Here is a 20,531-nt window from a genome sequence, read left to right as displayed (position 1 = left end):
CCCACCCTCTCTCTCTCTCTCTCTCTCTCTCTCTCTCTCTACCTTGCACACTCCATTGACACAGATGCTTCTGGAGTTGTTGTTCATGAAGCAGGGAGTTCCGTCTGTCACAGCATCCAGCATTTTCTCAGAGAAATGTTCACGCACTGGACGACAGTGAAGCTCGCACGGACTCGCTGGGAACCCAGGGAAGAGATGGAACCAGAGATGGAGGGGGGATGAGAGTGGGAGAGGGTCAATAAATTAGGGGACACCAGTACAAATATTGAAAAGTGTAATTTCCTATAGAGTTTTGGAGAAGTATAAGAAATGTATATATGTGTATGTATGTGCTGCCCCCTTCTGCTAGAGATACATAACCACATCTCCTGGAATGATGAAGCGTGTGCACGTATGTGGAACAGAACCAGGACCTCTACACCAGGCGGTGTCAGAAGAAGGCCCTGAAAATTGTCAAAGACTCCAGCCACCCCAGTCATAGAATGTTATCTCTACTACCGCATGGCAAGCGGTACCGGAGTGCCAAGTCTATGTCAAAAAGTATTCTCAACAGTTTTTACCCCCAAGCCATAAGACTCCTGAACAGGTAACCAAATGGTTACCCGGACTTTTACGCTGCTGCTACTCTGTTTATCTTATATGCATAGTCACTTTAACTATACATTCATGTACATACTACCTCAATTGGCCCGACCAACCAGTGCTCCCGCACATTGGCTAACCGGGCTATCTGCATTGTGTCCCACCCACCACCCACCACCTGCCAACCCCTCTTTTTACTGTTGTTTAATTTCTCTACCTACACACACACACACACACACACACACACACACACACACACACACACACACGTAACCTTTTTTTTCTCACCAGCCTGTAAGTAAGCATTTCACTGTAAGGTTTACACCTGTTGTATTCGGCGCACGTGACAAATAAACGTTGATTTGATTTGAATCAATGGAATGGCATCGATCACATCAAACACATGGTTTCCATGGTTTCCATGTGTTTGAAACCATTCCATTCACTCCATTCCAGCCATTATCATGAGCCGTCCTCCCCTCAGCAGCCTCCTGTGCCGTCTCGGTGTGTTCACTGTGGTATGTGTGTGTATGTGTGGATTTGTGTGTGTGTGATTTTGGCTCTTACATGGGCTGGCCACAGGGACCCATTCGTACAGTTCGTTCTGGTAGGGTACCGTGTCAAATTCACTACACAGCATCTCTCTGAAGGTAGGTTTGGCCTTTTGACATGGTTTGGTGTTACAGATACGGTAACGCCTCCTCTCGCCAGTACAGTACCTCCCTCCAAACTCTGGTCTGGAGGAAACAAAGGACCATACATTTTACTCAAAGATGGAACAAGGGGAGGTGAAAGAAGGCGAGGAGAGGGTGAGACAGATGTGGGGTCAGTTCTTACTTGGGGTGGTTACACTCCCTGTCAGCAGACTGCACCCCGGCTCCACAGGTCCTGGAACAGTGAGACCAGCTACTCCACTGTCCCCAGTTCCCATTCACTGTCTCTGGTAGCTTCCCTACGATCACACACTCCCCCGAGATACACCACTGACAGAGAGAACACACACACGGACACACACATGAGTGAGAACATACTACACATCATCGCAAAGTTGCCAGTGAAACAGTGCACCACAACACCACAAACACACGTACACAAACACAGCCCCAACCTACCTTCTCAGGGCCACAGCGAGTACCATCTATGGGGGAGTCCAGTTTAGAGCGACAGGACCCATTCACTGAACACCACAGGATCTGGCACACATTCTAGGAGGAAACAAACCCAGGCTAAGTAAGTGTCCATCCAGATTTGTGTGTTGTTGTTGTGGTGTGTGTGTGCGTGTGTGTGGGTGCGCGTACGTGCGTGTGCATGAGCACGCGTATGTGTAAGTGGCAGGTAGCTTAGCGCTTCCAGCGCTTGGCCAGTAAGCAAAAAGGTTGCTGGTTTAAATACCCAAGGTGACAAATCTGCCAATGTGCCCTTGAGCAAGGCACTTAACCATAATTTGATCAAGGGGTGCTGTACTCATATGGCTGACCCTGTAAAACAACACATCTCTGCACATATCTGGTGTATGTGACAACATATTTTATTCCTATGCTTTACTCACATTGATCTCGTGACAGTAGGTGGCATTGGGGCCGTACTGTAGTTGGCATTGGTGCTGTGTGGTGTAGCGAATCCCGAGACGGGCCAGTGGGGTGGTCAGATCCTTCTTTGAGGGACGGTCGTCCAGACAGAAGCCCCAACCACGGCTAGGGGGAGAGATAATCACCTCATTCATGTTAGCATCAAACAACAACATGGAAGAGAGAGAGAGCGAGAGCGAGAGAATGAGCGACAGGGAGAGAAAGAGAAAGAGAGAGAAACAGAAACAGAGAGAAACAGAGAGAGAGAGAGAGACTCACTCTAGGAAGCGTGTGATGTAGTCTTTGGAACAGTAGGACCAGGTAAGGGGGGAGGTGTCGTACATCAGCTGTCTGGACATGATGAAGGGGTGTCTGCCTTCCATCTCACAGTCGTTTCCCTGGCCATCGTGGTGGATCCCAAAGCTGAGGAAAACAAAGATGAGATGGTCCTTTTGGATTTCATCTATTAAGTAGAAATTGGTAACACACACACAGCTACAAACCTGTGTCCCAGCTCGTGTGCGATGGTGAAGGCTACAGGTAATCCTGAGTCTTCGTTGATGTTGCAGCTACGGTGAGGCTGGCACATCCCTGACAGGTGGGACAGACCAAGGGTCTCACATGGCTGATTCAGCCCTGCACAAATGTCCTTCCTGGTGGTAACACAAACACACACACACACACACGCACACGCACGCACACGCACACGCACGCGCACACGCGCACACACACACACACAGGGACCATCATATACACAATCCACAGTGGTTAAGTGTAGGGATGTGGGTGTTCGGGAGTGTGTATGGCTGCGATCTTGCCTGGTGACCAGCACGGCCACGTCATGATGAGCAGGATGTGTGTCACTCTGTGGGTTGAGGTTCTTCTGCCAGGCACAGAAACTGGCCAGACTGGTGTCTGCATGGTGGATGATCTTCAGCCCTTTCTGCATTAGACACCATGAACAGTACCATCACAGAGGCACAGATAAAGGCAACGGAACACATGGTCTGGAGGCCTGGATGTTACCGTTGTTTTGATATTGTGCACTACTTTTATATGAGTTCTGACAATGCTAGAAGTATGGAGAGTCTGTATTACTACCCCAGTGTTTCAAACTTAATATTCATACAGGGCTCATTTCTATTTCTGGTGCTCCTGTACTCTTTAGTCCGTCTGACCTTTTCAAGTTGGGAAGAACACCAGTGCTACTAATGAAAAAGTAAATGAAGAGCCTGATCACAGTGTCTGTGTCAATGTGTTGATTACCTCCTCTCCCTGCAGGAGGATCAGACGGACCAGGATGATGTGGATGGCATTCCCTATACTGGCATCATGGAAGATCCCTGCCACCTGACACGCACACGCACAAACGCACACGCACACGCACACCCCCCCACACAAACACACACACACGCACACGCACACGCACACACACACACACACACACACACACACACACACACACACACACACACACACACACACACACACACACACACACACACACACACAGGCTATGACTGGAGCACCACACTGCTGTCATGACGTGTCACTGTTACTGTGTCTGTCTGTCTGGGGTGGACAGAGGGCTCAGGTAAAGGCTGATCCTCCCTACTCACCATGTTCATGATGGTGAAGACGTAAGACTCTACGTTGTCACTGCCGTGGTATTCAATCAGTTCAGAGTCTGCCACCACCATGGTCTCTACCCACCTTCACACAAGAGTGAGAAACACAATTGAGAATGAGAGGTACATTTCGGTGATAGGCGATGATGTCGGAAAATGAAGAGATTCCAAGAATTATAAATATTCCAAGAATTCCAGGAAAGATCCAGACTCTGGCCCAGGCTTTCCTGTGGAATAAAACTTGCCAATCGAATTGTGAACTCTTTTATTCTACCCGCCTATTTATACCAGCCACCTATAGTAGGGGAAACACTGCTGTGCACCTCTCTCTGCTGACGGAGCGTTGGGAGCGATGCTGAGCCGTCTCCTCCTCTTTCTCCCTATCCTCCTCCTGCTGCTCCCTCGCCCAGTCCTCCCTTTCTCTTTCCACCACTAGGGAATCACGTGCCGCATCTGCAGGACAGACAACACAGAGATACGCTCAACATAAGAGACAAGAGGAAAAATAGGACCTGGAACATTCCTCATGCTCAAACAAAAAAATACATTTACAAAACGCAAAGCAATCTAGACAAAACAAAATATCTTAAATTACATTAAACAAAATCTATTGAATTGTGTTCTATTCTATTCTACTAACCTTTGACCCCACAGGGGCTCGGTGTGTCCAGGGCCTCAGAGCTGCGTTTGTGTCTTTGCGTTGCCGCTGTAATGCTGGGGTAGACCACATGGGGCTCTGGTCCCTCCCCCTCCACAGCACCATCAGTTGACCCCTGGACTGGTTCAATGAAGTGTGGTCCCTCAGGCAAGGTCAACAAACCTTTCTGTGGGGGAAACACACATACTGTACTGTATGTGTACACATGTGTGTCTGTGTGTGTGCTGCATTCGTGTGTGTGTGTGTGTGTGTGTGTGTGTGTGTGTGTGTGTGTGTGTGTGTGTGTGTGTGTGTGTGTGTGTGTGTGTGTGTGTGTGTGTGTGTGTGTGTGTGTGTGTGTGTGTGTGTGTTTGTGTCAAGCCCTATCTGTGGGATATAGACATAGAACCAATCCATCCATCTCGCAGTATGCAACATATTGTAACTTGTTATGACTAAAATGGAAAACGTGAGTCACAATGGAACACAACTCTGATGTATAATTTCTGAGCCGTGAAAATGTCAATAGGTAGCTAGTGCTGTTTACGTGTTGTGTGAGGTACCTTACTAAAAGCCTGCAGTTAAAGGTCCAATGCAGCCATTTTTATCTCAATATCAAATCATTTCTGGGTAACAATTAAGTACCTTACTATGATTCAAATGGTCAAAAAGAAACAAAAATAGCTTCCTAACGAAGAGCAATTTCTCAAGCAAGGATTTTGCAAGAACTATCTGGGAGTGGTCGGAGTGGGGAGGGGAAAACGGAAAACTAGCTGTTATTGGTCTATTAATCAATTTATGCCACCAGGCAGGCCAGAACTCCATCCCACCAAAACAAGATGACATTTCAGGTGGTCTTTTCAAACAGCTCCTACACTGAAAGGCCATTATCATTAATTTACACAATTTCACAATATTATTCCAACCCCAGTGTGGAAATATACATAAAACACAGAAAAATTATGTTTTTTTTACTGCACTGGGCCTTTAAGGTCAGGGCAGAGTAATTTCCTTGAGGAAGGCATGTTTCAGTGCCCTGGGACGCATTCCCTCATGCAGTGGTTCATTTATGGGACAGTGTTTGTCTCTGAAGTATGCCCTACATGTTCCTACCGGTGCAGACACCCCCCCCCCCTCCCACACACTCTCTCTCTCTCTCTGCAGGGCTATTCGTCTGGGTGATCATTCAGTTATCTGCAGGGAGAGTGCAACGAATGTGTGCAGTGTTTCCGCTGCTACAGAATTATTATTATTTCTTTTTTTAGGGGGGGGGGGTGTAAAGCAATTTAGGGGAGAAATTAAACGACTAAAACCGTATGTGGAAAATATAATGGAGCTGTTTATTTTTAAATAAGATCTTCTTTGAGAACTAACATCCACCAAAATAAAAACTAGATTCTAAAATTCCAGAAACGTCATGGCATGGGGCCCCCATTGATTTTGTAATAATGTTCGAGACACTCAGATAGCAAGGCATACACCATGGCAGGAATTGCAGGAAATGAACTTTAAAATAAGCAACATTTTGTCTCTACGGCCAAGAGGAGGGCCTTAAAAACCCCTACTGCTGAAAAGAACCCTAGGGGAAACACTGGTATGTCAAGTGTATGTACGACCTAACAAGCCCAAACTGCACCGGGGTGTGCCTCTCTCTCCATCTCTAAACCAACATGCAAAAGAGAAGAAGAGGGAGAGGGAGGAGGGGTATGTTCTCCAAGAATGAGTCAAATAAGCTGAATGTTCTTCCCAGGAGTTTTGCTCTTCACTGTTCCTGATTCGTTTTGATCCTGTTCTGTTCTAGATAAATTAGCAGCAAATCAAACCAGTGACCATTGGAGGGCAAACATTGCCATTCACTCATCCACTGAAGTTACTGCTGCGCTGTTCTGCTCTAGGGAATCCTGCAGTCTACTGCATATCTCTATCTAGAAAATCTGCTGTTCTCTCCATGCAAGTTGATGAAGTAGTCTCAGGAGAGTAGGGTTGGGCTTCTAGTTGCTGTGTGCTAAGTGTAAAACACTTAAAGGAAAACTCCACCCAAAAACTATATTTTGGTGTTTGTGTCATTCGTCCATTGCTGTCATAGTCCCAAAATGTTTTGCTTGTCAGAAATCAAGTTCTCAAGATATGCAACTTTCAAAAAAACAAAAAAAATCCCGTGTGATGCATATGCTGGGTCAATTAAGGTGCCACCAGTCGCCTGTGCTCCATATCTGTCTGGGTTATGGATTGGAGGCTGTTTCCTCTACATGTTTTCCTCAATCAGTTATGATTTCAGTCCCAAAAGACAAAACCAGGTGGATGGTTGCAGATCAGATCCTCCAGTAAGGAATGTAAGAGAGAGGCCCATTCCAACATTCAGCCTGACTCAGCAGTGATCTGCATATAGAATACAGATCCAGAGTCCCTGTGGGGATCAATGCATGTTCCTACCTGTAATCCTTAAACTACCGTCCACAAACTAACAAGGTGTCCTATTACACCAATAACATTCAACGACATAGAACATGAAAGGATGAACAAAACATTTGTTCCTCATTCAAAGTGCATTTAATTAATGTACTTTCAGAGAACCTAAGGAAACAAACATGGATATTGAGAACAAACAAACAAAGAGCTCTACTCAGAACGACCAAAACCAATTAGGACATAATCGGCTCAGATTTTTTCAAAGGCCTTTGTGGTGCATTCTAAATGACCTAAATTCTGCCAACAGACCCAGCCTGCCTTCTCTATTTCCTCCTCCTCCTCCTCACCTGTGGGTATCTGAGAGGAAGTGTGTTTGAGTGTGAGGTGCCAGCCAGAGCGAGGGTAGGCTGTAATAACATAGGTCTCTGTGTGTGTGTGTGTGTGTGTGTGTGTGTGTGTGTGTGTGTGTGTGTGTGTGTGTGTGTGTGTGTGTGTGTGTGTGTGTGTGTGTGTGTGTGTGTGTGTGTGTGTGTGTGTGTGTGTGTGTGTGTTAAATACAGAAGCCATGTGGAACTGCTTTAGCTCTGTTTACTGCTTCTGCTGGACTTTGGATTGCAGGCCAAGAGGGCTTGGGGTAAGTTGCCTCCTGCCTGTTGTAACACAGAGTGAGTCTGTGGCCTTCCACTCCTTACTGGGACACATGGGGAGGGGAGGTGGGGACTGTGTGATGAGTGATCACACAACAGCTCACCATAATGATTCCAACCACAAACACAACCAGACCAAAAAATAACATTTTAAGAGTACTTTAATGACATCTGCTCTCTTTTGCACACATGCGGGAGATAACAAGTTGGACTACAGGCAGAGTCATTTTCAAGGTCTTGTCAAATTATTATGTGAGTGGCATCTTTACTTGGCTTCAGAGGTATCATTATTTTCAATCAGGACAGCTTGAGGAGATATGCATTTCACAAAAGACAATGTACTGAAATAATGGCACTGAGTGTTCAACTACTCATTCCTTTTAGTGCCTTGGGGAAACCAACTCCTCCATTGAAAAAGTGTTGGGTTTGGTCTGACTGCAGCGCTTGAAAACAGAAAAAAAGAAGAAATGGGAGCACTGTACCATCCAAAAATTCCAACGTCCTGTGACATTATTATGAAATACAACTTGAGCATTTTATATGAGAACACCATCAACTGCTAGTCCTTTCACATCCTTGCACACCAAATCCAGCTCACCAGAGATAGTGCTGTACATTATCATGATTGGTAGTATTGTCTATCCTTTCTGTTTGGATGAACCCATTTCACCTTATCTGGTCTTTATTTACTCTCCCAGGAGTGTGCTGGAATCAGAGGTTGCACGGTGTTCACTTGGTAACAGTAACCACGCTGTGGCTTATTGCATTCCAAAGGCATGCCCGCGTGCTGTCGCCTGGGCTTACTCCCACTCCATGGCAAGCTACAGATGTGGCATCTTAATTTGAGCCAGTTTGCTGCAGCAGGAAAATAATCCAAAGGCAACAGGAAATGTGAATGAATAGGTGGACTACAAATCATGGATATTTTTGTAGGGGTTGATACATTTTTCGTAAGGGAAAATCAAGCCGGAAATTTCAAAATGGAAATGACAAACTCCGGCAGCCTTTTTAAACCTCAAATGTACTACAAGTTAAAAATGTCCTACAACCGGGTAATCAAATGAAGATCCTACACCTGTACACATCAACACTCAAATCCAGGACAACCAATGAGTGAGAGAAAAACCAAGCCTTGTCCTACTGTCGGTCAAGGCAGGTTTATGGAGCTATTTTCTAGGGAGTTGTGTTATGCAAACATAACGTAGGGTGATGTGTTATACCATGATGGAAGTGTTCACTATGACAACCATTGTAACGGCTGTTGGTGGAAGAAGGTGAGGACCAAAGCGCAGCACGTCTTCATGTTTGTTTATTGACACTGAACACTAAATACAAAAATAACTAATGGAATAACCGAAACAGTCCTGAAAGGTGAAAAACACTAAACAGAAAATAACTACCCACAAAACCCATGTGGGAAAAAGCTACCTAAGTATGGTTCTCAATCAGAGACAACGATAGACAGCTGCCTCTGATTGAGAACCACAGGCCAAACAACAAAGAAATACAAAACATAGAAAATGAACATAGAATGCCCACCCTAGTCACACCATGGCCTAACCAAAATAGAGAATAAAAGCCTCTCTATGGCCAGGGCATGACAAACTTGAAGTAAAAAATGTATACTCTTTGATATGTCTATACCTCACACATCGACAGATTTTCCTGATAAAACTTTGTTTCATTGTTTTCTTCCTTGAAATCAGTAGAGAAAAAATGTACATTGGAGCAAACGCGAGTTCAATTTTTGACCCATCATTTCATACTTGGAAAGAGTGCCTCTACTGCCTCTGTGTCTCTGGAGTCAGTGATATGGCCTCTCCTGCAGCTTGGATCTGGTAGTGTTTCCCTCCCACAGCTGGCTGCCTGTGGTCTGGTCATTTACGTATGTTCCCTCCCTCCTTCCTGAGGAACACTACACTCTTAGAAAAAAGCTGCTATTTAGAACCTAAAAGGGTTCTTCGGCTGTCCCTTTAATGCAGCATTTCTCAACTGGTGGGTCACGACCCAAAAGGTTTTCTGAGGGTGTCTGAGTAAAACAGAAAATTACAATAATTATGTAGAAATACTCCAGTCTGAACTTAAACGGCTTAAACCAGGTAGAACATGTGTAGAAATTATAATGAACATACATTTGTAAATAATTTAATCTCTGAACAATTTTACTTCAATCACTGTATTTTCAATATAGAGCTATTAGCAGCGCTATTTTGGTCGATTTTTTTGGGGTCTCAAACTAGTACATTTATTAACATCCTTCATTAAGAATAGGGGCAAAAATGTATTATTGACAATGAAAGAGGTGGGAATGTTATTCCCTTGTCATACAATTGCTACAATTATTATCGATATATCATTAAAAATTGTTTTCCAGATTTTATTTTGCTGATTCCTTTTCGTGATGCGAATATTGGGTTGCAGCAGAGACAACCTGGTTCAATTTGGGTCACGAGGCAAAACCATTTGAGAACCACTGCTTTAAATAACCCTTTTTGGTTCTACATGGAACCTAAAAGGGTTCCATCTGAAAGCAAAAAGGGTTATCCTAAGGGGACAGCCCAGAACCCTTTTGGAACCCTTTCTTCTAGGAGTGTATAGTAGATTGGTCCAATGGTCATACACTGACCTCCTGCCTTACTGGGAGGATTAGTGCAATGGTGGGTTGGGGACCCCGCAGTTGTGGCTGAAGACTGGGTGTAGAAAATGACGAAAGTTTCACACACTATATTACTGGTCCAGTCGCGTAAAAAAAAAGGTAATAAAATGACATTTATGATCCGTTAGTCTGGACACTGTTAATGTTGTCATTGTGCACCTTCAGATCATACTCTACTGCTTTGGGTGAAGCTTTTACTGTACACATGTATGATCTTAATTTGATCACCCTGTTGCAGGAGAACATTCAGAAATGTAAAACTTTTAGTGTGTTTGGGTTTCAAAAGGCTTTCTGAAGATTGTAATTTCCACTTTTTTTTTACTTCATTGTCCTTTACGAATGTAATCAACCACTACAAAAACGTCCATTAATTACAATCCAGATAATAATTCAAATGTCCTCTTATTGCAGGATTATTTTAAGATCCTAGATACAGTAACAGTCAAAATTTGGACACACCTACTCATTCAAAGATTTTTCTTTATTTTTACTATTTTCCACATTGCAGAATAATTGTGAAGACCAAAACAAATCATAATATATTTTATTGACTGCACTTGAAGAAACTTTCAAAGTTCTTGAAATTTTCCAGATTGACTGACCTTCATGTCTTAAAGTAATGATGGACTGTCGTTTCTCTTTGCTTATTTGAGCTTTTCTTGACATAATATGGACTTGGTCTTTTACCAAATAGGGCTATCTTCTGTATACCACACCTACCCTTTCACAACACAACTGATTGGTTCAAGCATGCCAAGAGTGTGCAAAGCTGTCGTTATTGCAAAGGTTGGCTACTTTGAAGAATCTAAAATCTAAAATCTATTTTGATTTGTTTAACACTTTTTTGGTTACTACTTGATTCCATATGTATTATTTCATAGTTTTAATGTATTCACTATTATTATGCAATGTATAAAAAAGTAAAATAACATAAAGAACAACCTTTGAATGAGTAGATGTGTCCAAACTGTTGACTGGTACTGTATGTACATTTTGCTTATAGCTTTTTTGCGTGTGCACCCTGTCGGTCCACCAACAATACTGTCCCGTTGACCATTTTAGGGGGTAAGTAACTGCACCTTCGAGAGCGTCCTGACAGGTTGCATCACTGCCTGGTATGGCAACTGCTCAGCCTCCGACTGCAAGGCACTACAGAGGGTAGTGAGTATGGCCCAGTACATCACTTTGGCCAAGCTTCCTGCCATTCAGGACCTACTAGGCGGTGTCAGAGGGAGGCCCTAAAAATGGTCAAAGACTAGTCATAGACTGTTCTCTCTGCTACCTCATTGCAAGCAGTACCGGAGTACCAAGTCTAGGTCCAAGAGGCTTCTAAACAGCTTTTACCCCCAAGACTCCTGAACATCTAATCAAATGGCTACCCAGACTATTTGCATTGCCCCCCCCCCTCTTTTACGCTGCTGCTACTCTCTGTTATTATCTATGCGTAGTCACTTTAATAACTATCTCTACGTTAGCTCGGACCTTAGCTCGGACAACACTTGCCAGTCTTGCACAGCGAGATATCAACCCAGAGCATATCGGACTGCTTCTCTCTACCATATCACCGGATTCCTGCAACCCGCCACACCCAATGTGGTACGGATCTGTTATTTTTATTCCTTATAACTGGAACTTCCATCAGGAGCTAGCCAACTAACTAGCTCTTAGTTCTTGTTAGCCACGGCTAGCGGTCCTCGCCTTTTCCCCCCGAAATCAGCCAGCCTTAGCTCGGACAATCACCTGCCAGTCTGCACAGGACGATATCAACCAAGAGCGGACTACTTCTCTCTACCATACCACTCTGGATCATTACACCGGATCATTACTCTGGATCATCGCAGCTAGCTAGCTGCAAATGAGTGGCTACTGTTAGCTAATGCCTCTGTCCCGAAGCAAGCACCAGCTAGCCTTGAGCTAGCCTCGAGCTAGGCCCATATATCAGCTAATTCTAGGGCTACAATACCTCCTTTGCCTTTGTACCTAACTGATCCGCTCTGCCCATTTATCGCCATTTACCCTTTGTTGTCTTAGCTCTCCTGATCAACACCTGTGATTGCTATGCCTCTCTCTAATGTCACTGTAGAGCCCTCAGTCCTGCTCAAATTGTCTTAGATAGCTCTTTCGTCCCACCCCACACACCTGCGGAGACCTCACCTATGTTAATTGATGCCTCCAGAGATGAAACCTCTCTCATCGTCACACAACGCATAGGTTTACCTCCACTGTACTCACATCCTACCATACCCGTGTCTGTACGTTATGCCTTGAATCTATTCTACCACACCCAGAAATCTGTTCCTTATATTCTCTGTCCCAAACGCACTAGACGACCAGGTCTTATAGCGATTAGCCGTACCCTTATCCTACTCCTCCTCTGTTCCTCTGGTGATGTAGAGGTTAACCCAGGCCCTGTAGCCCCCAGCTCCACTCCTATTCCCCAGATGCTATCATATGTTGACTTCTGTAACCGTAAAAGCCTTGGTTTCATGCATGTTAACATCAGAAGTTTTTTCCCCCACTGCAATAGCACACTCCGCCAACCCTGATGTCCTAGCCATGTTTTATTTTATTTTATTTATTTATTTATTTTACCTTTATTTAACCAGGTAGGCAAGAATGTGCAAAGTAGAAATAAAAATAATGGGGTGCAAAGGAGCAAAATAAATTAATTAATTAAAATTAAATACAGTTGGGAAAGAGGTAGTTGTTTGGGCTAAATTATAGGTGGGCTATGTACAGGTGCAGTAATCTGTGAGCTGCTCTGACAGTTGGTGCTTAAAGCTAGTGAGGGAGATAAGTGTTTCCAGTTTCAGAGATTTTTGTAGTTCGTTCCAGTCATTGGCAGCAGAGAACTGGAAGGAGAGGCGGCCAAAGAAAGAATTGGTTTTGGGGGTGACTAGAGAGATATACCTGCTGGAGCGTGTGCTACAGGTGGGAGATGCTATGGTGACCAGCGAGCTGAGATAAGGGGGGACTTTACCTAGCAGGGTCTTGTAGATGACATGGAGCCATTGGTTTTGGCGACGAGTATGAAGCGAGGGCCAGCCAACGAGAGCGTACAGGTCGCAATGGTGGGTAGTATATGGGGCTTTGGTGACAAAACGGATTGCACTGTGATAGACTGCATCCAATTGGTTGAGTAGGGTATTGGAGGCTATTTTGTAAATGACATCGCCAAAGTCGAGGATTGGTAGGATGGTCAGTTTTACAAGGGTATGTTTGGCAGCATGAGTGAAGGATGCTTTGTTGCGAAATAGGAAGCCAATTCTAGATTTAACTTTGGATTGGAGATGTTTGATATGGGTCTGGAAGGAGAGTTTACAGTCTAACCAGACACCTAAGTATTTGTAGTTGTCCACGTATTCTAAGTCAGAGCCGTCCAGAGTAGTGATGTTGGACAGGCGGGTAAGTGCAGGTAGCGATCGGTTGAAGAGCATGCATTTAGTTTTACTTGTATTTAAGAGCAATTGGAGGCCACGGAAGGAGAGTTGTATGGCATTGAAGCTTGCCTGGAGGGTTGTTAACACAGTGTCCAAAGAAGGGCCGGAAGTATACAGAATGGTGTCGTCTGCGTAGAGGTGGATCAGAGACTCACCAGCAGCAAGAGCGACCTCATTGATGTATACAGAGAAGAGAGTCGGTCCAAGAATTGAACCCTGTGGCACCCCCATAGAGACTGCCAGAGGTCCGGACAGCAGACCCTCCGATTTGACACACTGAACTCTATCAGAGAAGTAGTTGGTGAACCAGGCGAGGCAATCATTTGAGAAACCAAGGCTGTCGAGTCTGCCGATGAGGATGTGGTGATTGACAGAGTCGAAAGCCTTGGCCAGATCAATGAATACGGCTGCACAGTAATGCTTCTTATCGATGGCGGTTAAGATATCGTTTAGGACCTTGAGCGTGGCTGAGGTGCACCCATGACCAGCTCTGAAACCAGATTGCATAGCAGAGAAGGTATGGTGAGATTCGAAATGGTCGGTAATCTGTTTGTTGACTTGGCTTTCGAAGACCTTAGAAAGGCACGGTAGGATAGATGTAGGTCTGTAGCAGTTTGGGTCAAGAGTGTCCCCCCCTTTGAAGAGGGGGATGACCACAGCTGCTTTCCAATCTTTGGGAATCTCAGACGACACGAAAGAGAGGTTGAACAGGCTAGTAATAGGGGTGGCAACAATTTCGGCAGATAATTTTAGAAAGAAAGGGTCCAGATTGTCTAGCCCGGCTGATTTGTAGGGGTCCAGATTTTGCAGCTCTTTCAGAACATCAGCTGAATGGATTTGGGAGAAGAAGAAATGGGGAAGGCTTGGGCGAGTTGCTGTTGGGGGTGCAGTGCTGTTGACCGGGGTAGGAGTAGCCAGGTGGAAAGCATGGCCAGCCGTAGAAAAATGCTTATTGAAATTCTCAATTATGGTGGATTTATCAGTGGTGACAGTGTTTCCTATCTTCAGTGCAGTGGGCAGCTGGGAGGAGGTGTTCTTATTCTCCATGGACTTTACAGTGTCCCAGAACTTTTTTGAGTTAGTGTTACAAGGAAGCAAATTTCTGCTTGAAAAAGCTAGCCTTGGCTTTTCTAACTGCCTGTGTATAATGGTTTCTAGCTTCCCTGAACAGCTGCATATCACGGGGGCTGTTCGATACTAATGCAGAACGCCATAGGATGTTTTTGTGTTGGTTAAGGGCAGTCAGGTCTGGGGAGAACCAAGGGCTATATCTGTTCCTGGTTCTAAATTTCTTGAATGGGGCATGTTTATTTAAGATGGTTAGGAAGGCATTTAAAAAAAATATCCAGGCATCCTCTACTGATGGGATGAGATCAATATCCTTCCAGGATACCCCGGCCAGGTCGATTAGAAAGGCCTGTTCGCAGAAGTGTTTCAGGGAGCGTTTTACAGTGATGAGTGGAGGTCGTTTGACCGCTGACCCATTACAGATGCAGGCAATGAGGCAGTAATCGCTGAGATCTTGGTTGAAGACAGCAGAGGTGTATTTAGAGGGGAAGTTGGTTAGGATGATATCTATGAGGGTTTAAGGCTTTGTGGAGATACCTGGTAGGTTCATTGATAATTTGTGTGAGATTGAGGGCATCAAGTTTAGATTGTAGGATGGCTGGGTGTTAAGCATGTTCCAGTTTAGGTCGCCTAGCAACACGAAATCTGAAGATAGATGGGGGGCAATCAGTTCACATATGGTGTCCAGAGCACAGCTGGGGGTAGAGGGTGGTCTATAGCAGCCGGCAACGGTGAGAGACTTGTTTTTAGAGAGGTGGATTTTTAAAAGTAGAAGTTCAAATTGTTTGGGTAAAAGACCTGGATAGTAGGACAGAACTCTGCAGGCTATCTTTGCAATAGATTGCAACACCGCCCCCTTTGGCAGTTCTATCTTGTCTGAAAATGTTGTAGTTTGGAATTAAAATTTCAGAATTTTTGGTGGTCTTCCTAAACCAGGATTCAGACACAGCTAGAACATCCGGGTTGGCAGAGTGTGCAAAAGCAGTGAATAGAACAAACTTAGGGAGGAGGCTTCTAATGTTAACATGCATGAAACCAAGGCTATTACGGTTACAGAAGTCGTCAAAAGAGAGCACCTGGGGAATAGGAGTGGAGCTAGGCACTGCAGGGCCTGGGTTCACCTCTACATCGCCAGAGGAACATAGGAGGAGTAGAATAAGGGTACGGCTAAAAGCTATGAGAATTGGTCGTCTAGAACGTCTGGAACATAGAGTAAAAGGAGGTTTCTGGGGGCGGTAAAATAGCATCAAGGTATAATGTACAGACAAAGGTATGGTAGTATGTGAATACAGTGGAGATAAACCTAGGTATTGAGTGATGAAGAGAGAGATATTGTCTCTAGAAACATCATTGAAACCAGGAGATTGATGTCTGAATCCTGGCTTAGGAAGGACACCAAAAATTCTGAAATTTCCTTCCACAACTACAACATTTTCCGTCAAGATAGAACTGCCAAAGGGGATGGAGTTACAATCTACTGCAGAGACAGCCTGCAGAATTCTGTCATGCTATCCAGGTCTGTGCCCAAACAGTTCGAGCTTATACTTTTAAAGATCCACCTCTCCAAAAATAAGGCTCTCACTGTTGCCACTGGTTTACAGACCCACCTCAGACCCCAGCTGTGCCCTGGACACCACATTTGAATGAATTTCCCCCCATCTATCTTCAGAGTTTGTACTGTTAGGTGACCTAAACTGGGATATGCTTAATACCCCGGCCATCCTACAATCTAAACTAGATGCCCTCAATCTCACCCAAATTATCATGGAACCTACCAGGTACAACCCTAAATCCGTATATACGGGCACCCTCATAGATATCATCCTGACCAACCTGCCCTCTAAATACACCTCTGCTGTCTTCAACCAGGATCTTAGCGATCACTGCCTCATTGCCTGCATCCGTAATGGGTCAGCGGTCAAATGACCACCCCTCATCACTGTCAAACGCTCCCTAAAACACTTCAGCGAGCAGGCCTTTCTAATCGACCTGGCCCGGGTATTCTGGAAGGATATTGACCTCATCCCGTCAGTAGAGGATGCCTAGTTATTCTTTAAAAGTGTTTTCCTCACCATCTTAAATAAGCACGCCCCATTTAAAAAATGTTGAACCAGGAACAGATATAGCTCTTGGTTCACTCCAGACCGGACTGCCCTTGACCAGCACAAAAACATCCTGTGGAGTACTGCATTAGCATCGAATAGCCCCCGCGATATGCAACTTGTCAGGGAACCAATATACACAAGCAGTTAGGAAAGCAAAGGATAGCTTTTTCAAACAGAAATTTGCATCCTGAGCACAAACTCCAAAAAGTTATGGGACACTGTAAAGTCCAAGGAGAATAAGAGCACCTCCTCCCAGCTGCCCACTGCACTGAAGCTAGGAAACACTGTCACCACCGATAAATCCATGATAATTTAGAACTTCAATAAGCTTTTTATTTGCCAATGCTTTCCACCTGGCTACCCCAACCACGGTCAACAGCTCTGCTCCCCACACAGCAACTAGGCCAAGCCTCCCAATTCTCCTTCACCTAAATCCAGATAGCTGATGATCTGTCAGAGCTGCAAAATCTGGACCCCTACAAATCAACTGGGCCAGACAATCTGGACCCTCTCTTTCTAAAATTATCTGCCGCAATTGTTGCAACCCCTATTTCGTATCGTCTGACATCCCCAAAGATTGGAAAGCTGCCACGGTCATCCCCCACCTCAAAGGGGGAGACACTCTAGATCCAAACGGTTACAGACCTATATCTATCCTACCCTGCCTGTCTAAGGTCTTCGAAAGCCAAGTTAACAAACAGATCACCAACCATTTCGAATCCCACCGTAACTTCTCCGCTATGCAATCTGGTTTCCGAGCTGGTCTCGCTCCTCAAGCCACGCTCAAGGTCCTAAACGATATCATAACCACCATCAATAAGAGACAATACTGTGCAGCCGTATTCATCGACCTGGCCAAGGCTTTCGACTCTGTCTATCACCGCATTCTTTTCGGCAGACTCAACAGCCTTGTTTTCTCAAATGATTTCCTCGCCTGGTTCACCAACTACTTCTCTGATAGAGAAGTGTGTCAAATCGGAGGGCCTGTTGTCCGGACCTCTGGCAGTCTCTATGGGGGTGCCACAGAGTTCAATGCTCGGGCCGACTCTTTTTCTCTGTATACATCAATGATGTCGCTCTTGCTGCTGGTGATTCTCTGATCCACCTCTACGCAGACGACACCATTCTGTATACCTCTGGCCCTTCTTTGGACACTGTGTTAACTAACCTCCCGACGAGCTTTAATGCCATATAACTCTCCTTCCGTGGCCTCCAACTGCTCTTAAATGCAAGTAAAACTAAATGCATGCTCTTCAACCGATCGCTGCCTGCACCTGCCCGCCCGTCCAGCATCACTACTCTGGACGGCTCTGACTTAGAATACGTGGACAACAACAAATATCTAGGTGTCTGGTTAGACTGTAAACTCTCCTTCCAGACTTACATTAAACATCTCCTATCCAAAATTAAATCTAGAATCGGCTTCCTATTTCGCAACAAAGCATCCTTCACTCATGCTGCCAAACATACCCTCGTAAAACTGACCATCCTACCGATCCTTAGGCGATGTCATTTACAAAATAGCCTCCAACACTCTACTCCTAAAAATTGGATGCAGTCTATCACAGTGCCATCCATTTTGTCACCAAAGTCCCATAAACTACCCAACACTGCGACCTGTCTGCTCTCTTTGGCTGGCCCTCGCTTCATATTTGTCACCAAACCCACTGGCTCCAGGTCATCTATAAGTCTTTGCTAGGTAAAGCCCCGTCTTATCTCAGCCCACTGGTCACCATAGTAGCACCCACTCGTAGCACGTGCTCCAGCAGGTATATTTCACTGGTCACCCTCAAAGCCAATTGCTCCTTTGGCCGCCTTCCCTTCCAGTTCTCTGCTGCCAATGACTGGAACAAACTGCAAAAATCACTGAAGCAGGGGACTCATATCTCCCTCACTAACTTTAAGCATCAGTTGTCAGAGCAGCTTACAGATCATTGCACTTGTACATAGCCCATCTGTAAATAGCCCATCCAACTACCTCATTCCCATATGGTTGTTTTTTCTTTTCTTTCTCCTTTGCACCCCAGTATCTCTACTTGCAAATCGACTTCTGCACATCTATCACTCCAGTGTTTAATTGCTAAATTGTAATTATTTTGCCACTACGACCTATTTATTGCCTTACCTCCCTAATCTTACCTCATTTGCACACATTGTATATAGACATTTATATTGTGTTATTGACTGTACGTTTGTTTATTCCATGTGTAACTCTGTGTTGTTGTTTGTGTCGCACTGCTTTGCTTTATCTTGGCCAGGTCGCAGTTGTAAATGAGAACTTAAGTTTGAGATGGGTAGGTCACAGTCCAAGAAACATTTAGGAACCATTAGATAACAAATGCATGGAGGTCTTTGCACACTCAATGTCTCTTTGCCCTAGCCGAAACGCATGCACTATCACAACAGCTGCTTACCCCCAAGGCCATGAATTTACACAGTTTGTCTCATTAAAAATGACTGCAAACCAAACATGATTGACTGAAAGTGAGACAAGACCTTGCAGGAAAGACATTCCTGATGTGACAGGAGAAAGGCCTGACTCTTCCGGTCATTTTACAGAACAAAGTTAATCCTCTTCCAAATCCTCTACCAAAGTAAATAATCAGGTACAGAATGGAACTCTCTCCTTTGTCTCTTTCACTGTTGTCCAGCTATATTCCTTTGTCTCTCTCCACTGTCCAGCTGGTTTCCATTGACTCGCTCTCTGCTGTCCAGCGGTTTTCCATTGTATCTCTTGCTGCTGACCAGCTGATTTCCTTTGTCTCTCCCTGCTGTCCAGCTGTTTTCCTTTGTCTCTCTCTGTTGTCCAGCTGTTTTCTTTTGTCTCTTTCTGCTGTCCAGCTGTTTTCTTTTGTCTCTCTCTGTTGTCCAGCTGTTTTCTTTTGTCTCTCTCTGTTGTCCAGCTGTTTTCCTTTGTCTCTCTCTGTTGTCCAGCTGTTTTCTTTTGTCTCTTTCTGCTGTCTAGCTGATTTCCTTTGTCTCTCTCTGTTGTCCAGCTGTTTTCCATTGTCTCTCTCTGTTGTCCAGCTGTTTTCCTTTGTCTCTCTCTGTTGTCCAGCTGTTTTCCGTTGTGTCTCTCTGCTGTCCAGCTGTTTTCCTTTTCTCTCTCTGCTGTCCAGCTGTTTTCCTTTGTCTCTCTCTCTGCTGTGCAGCTGTTTTCCTTTGTCTCTCTCTGCTGTCCAGCTGTTTTCCTTTTCTCTCTCTGCTGTCCAGCTGTTTTCCTTTGTCTCTCTCTATTTGCTGTCCAGATGTTTTTCTTGCCTCTCTCTCTGCTGTCCAGGTATTTTCCTTTGTCTCTCTCTCTCTCTGTGCAGCTGTTTTCCTTTGTCTCGCTTTCTGCTGTGTAGCTGTTTTCCTTTTCTCTCTCTGCTGTCCAGCTGTTTTCCTTTTCTCTCTCTGCTGTCCAGCTGTTTTCCTTTTTCTCTCTCTGTTATCCAGCTGTTTTCCTATGTCTCTCTCTACTGTCCAGCTGTTTTCCGTTATCTCTCTCTGCTGTCCAGCTATTTTCCTTTGTCTCTCTCTCTGCTGTCCAGCTATTATCCTTCGTCTCTCTCTCTCTGCTGTCCAGCTATTATCCTTTGTCTCTCTCTCTCTGCTGTCCAGCTGTTTTCCTTTGTCTCTCTTTGCTGTCCAGCTGCTTTCCTTAGTCTCTCTCTCTCTCTCGGCTGTGCAGAGATTTCCCTTTGTCTCTCTCTGATGTCCAGCTGTTTTCTGTTGTCTCTCTCTGCTGTCCAGGAGATTTCCTCTGTCTCTCTCTCTCTGCTGTCCAGCTGCTTTCCTTAGTCTCTCTC

At 44.9% G+C, this 20,531-nt stretch overlaps 1 protein-coding gene across 1 annotated transcript in view; it reads right to left on the bottom strand.

Annotated features, from left to right (window-relative positions):
* The window catches only part of adamts12 (ADAM metallopeptidase with thrombospondin type 1 motif, 12), a 69,133-nt gene that overhangs the window by 43,392 nt on the left and 5,210 nt on the right, over positions 1-20,531 (bottom strand). The window contains 12 exon segments of the mRNA XM_042331403.1: positions 43-176; positions 1,150-1,319; positions 1,420-1,565; positions 1,695-1,787; positions 2,132-2,276; positions 2,430-2,573; positions 2,654-2,803; positions 2,969-3,093; positions 3,417-3,500; positions 3,770-3,863; positions 4,102-4,231; positions 4,419-4,602. Of these exon segments, the coding sequence (XP_042187337.1) occupies positions 43-176; positions 1,150-1,319; positions 1,420-1,565; positions 1,695-1,787; positions 2,132-2,276; positions 2,430-2,573; positions 2,654-2,803; positions 2,969-3,093; positions 3,417-3,500; positions 3,770-3,863; positions 4,102-4,231; positions 4,419-4,602 (1,599 nt within the window).

Source organism: Oncorhynchus tshawytscha, linkage group LG12 (assembly GCF_018296145.1).
Source record: "Oncorhynchus tshawytscha isolate Ot180627B linkage group LG12, Otsh_v2.0, whole genome shotgun sequence".
Taxonomy (NCBI): Eukaryota; Metazoa; Chordata; class Actinopteri; order Salmoniformes; family Salmonidae; genus Oncorhynchus; species Oncorhynchus tshawytscha.
Note: the sequence above shows the minus strand (reverse complement) of the source record. Positions and strands in the feature narration are given on the sequence as shown.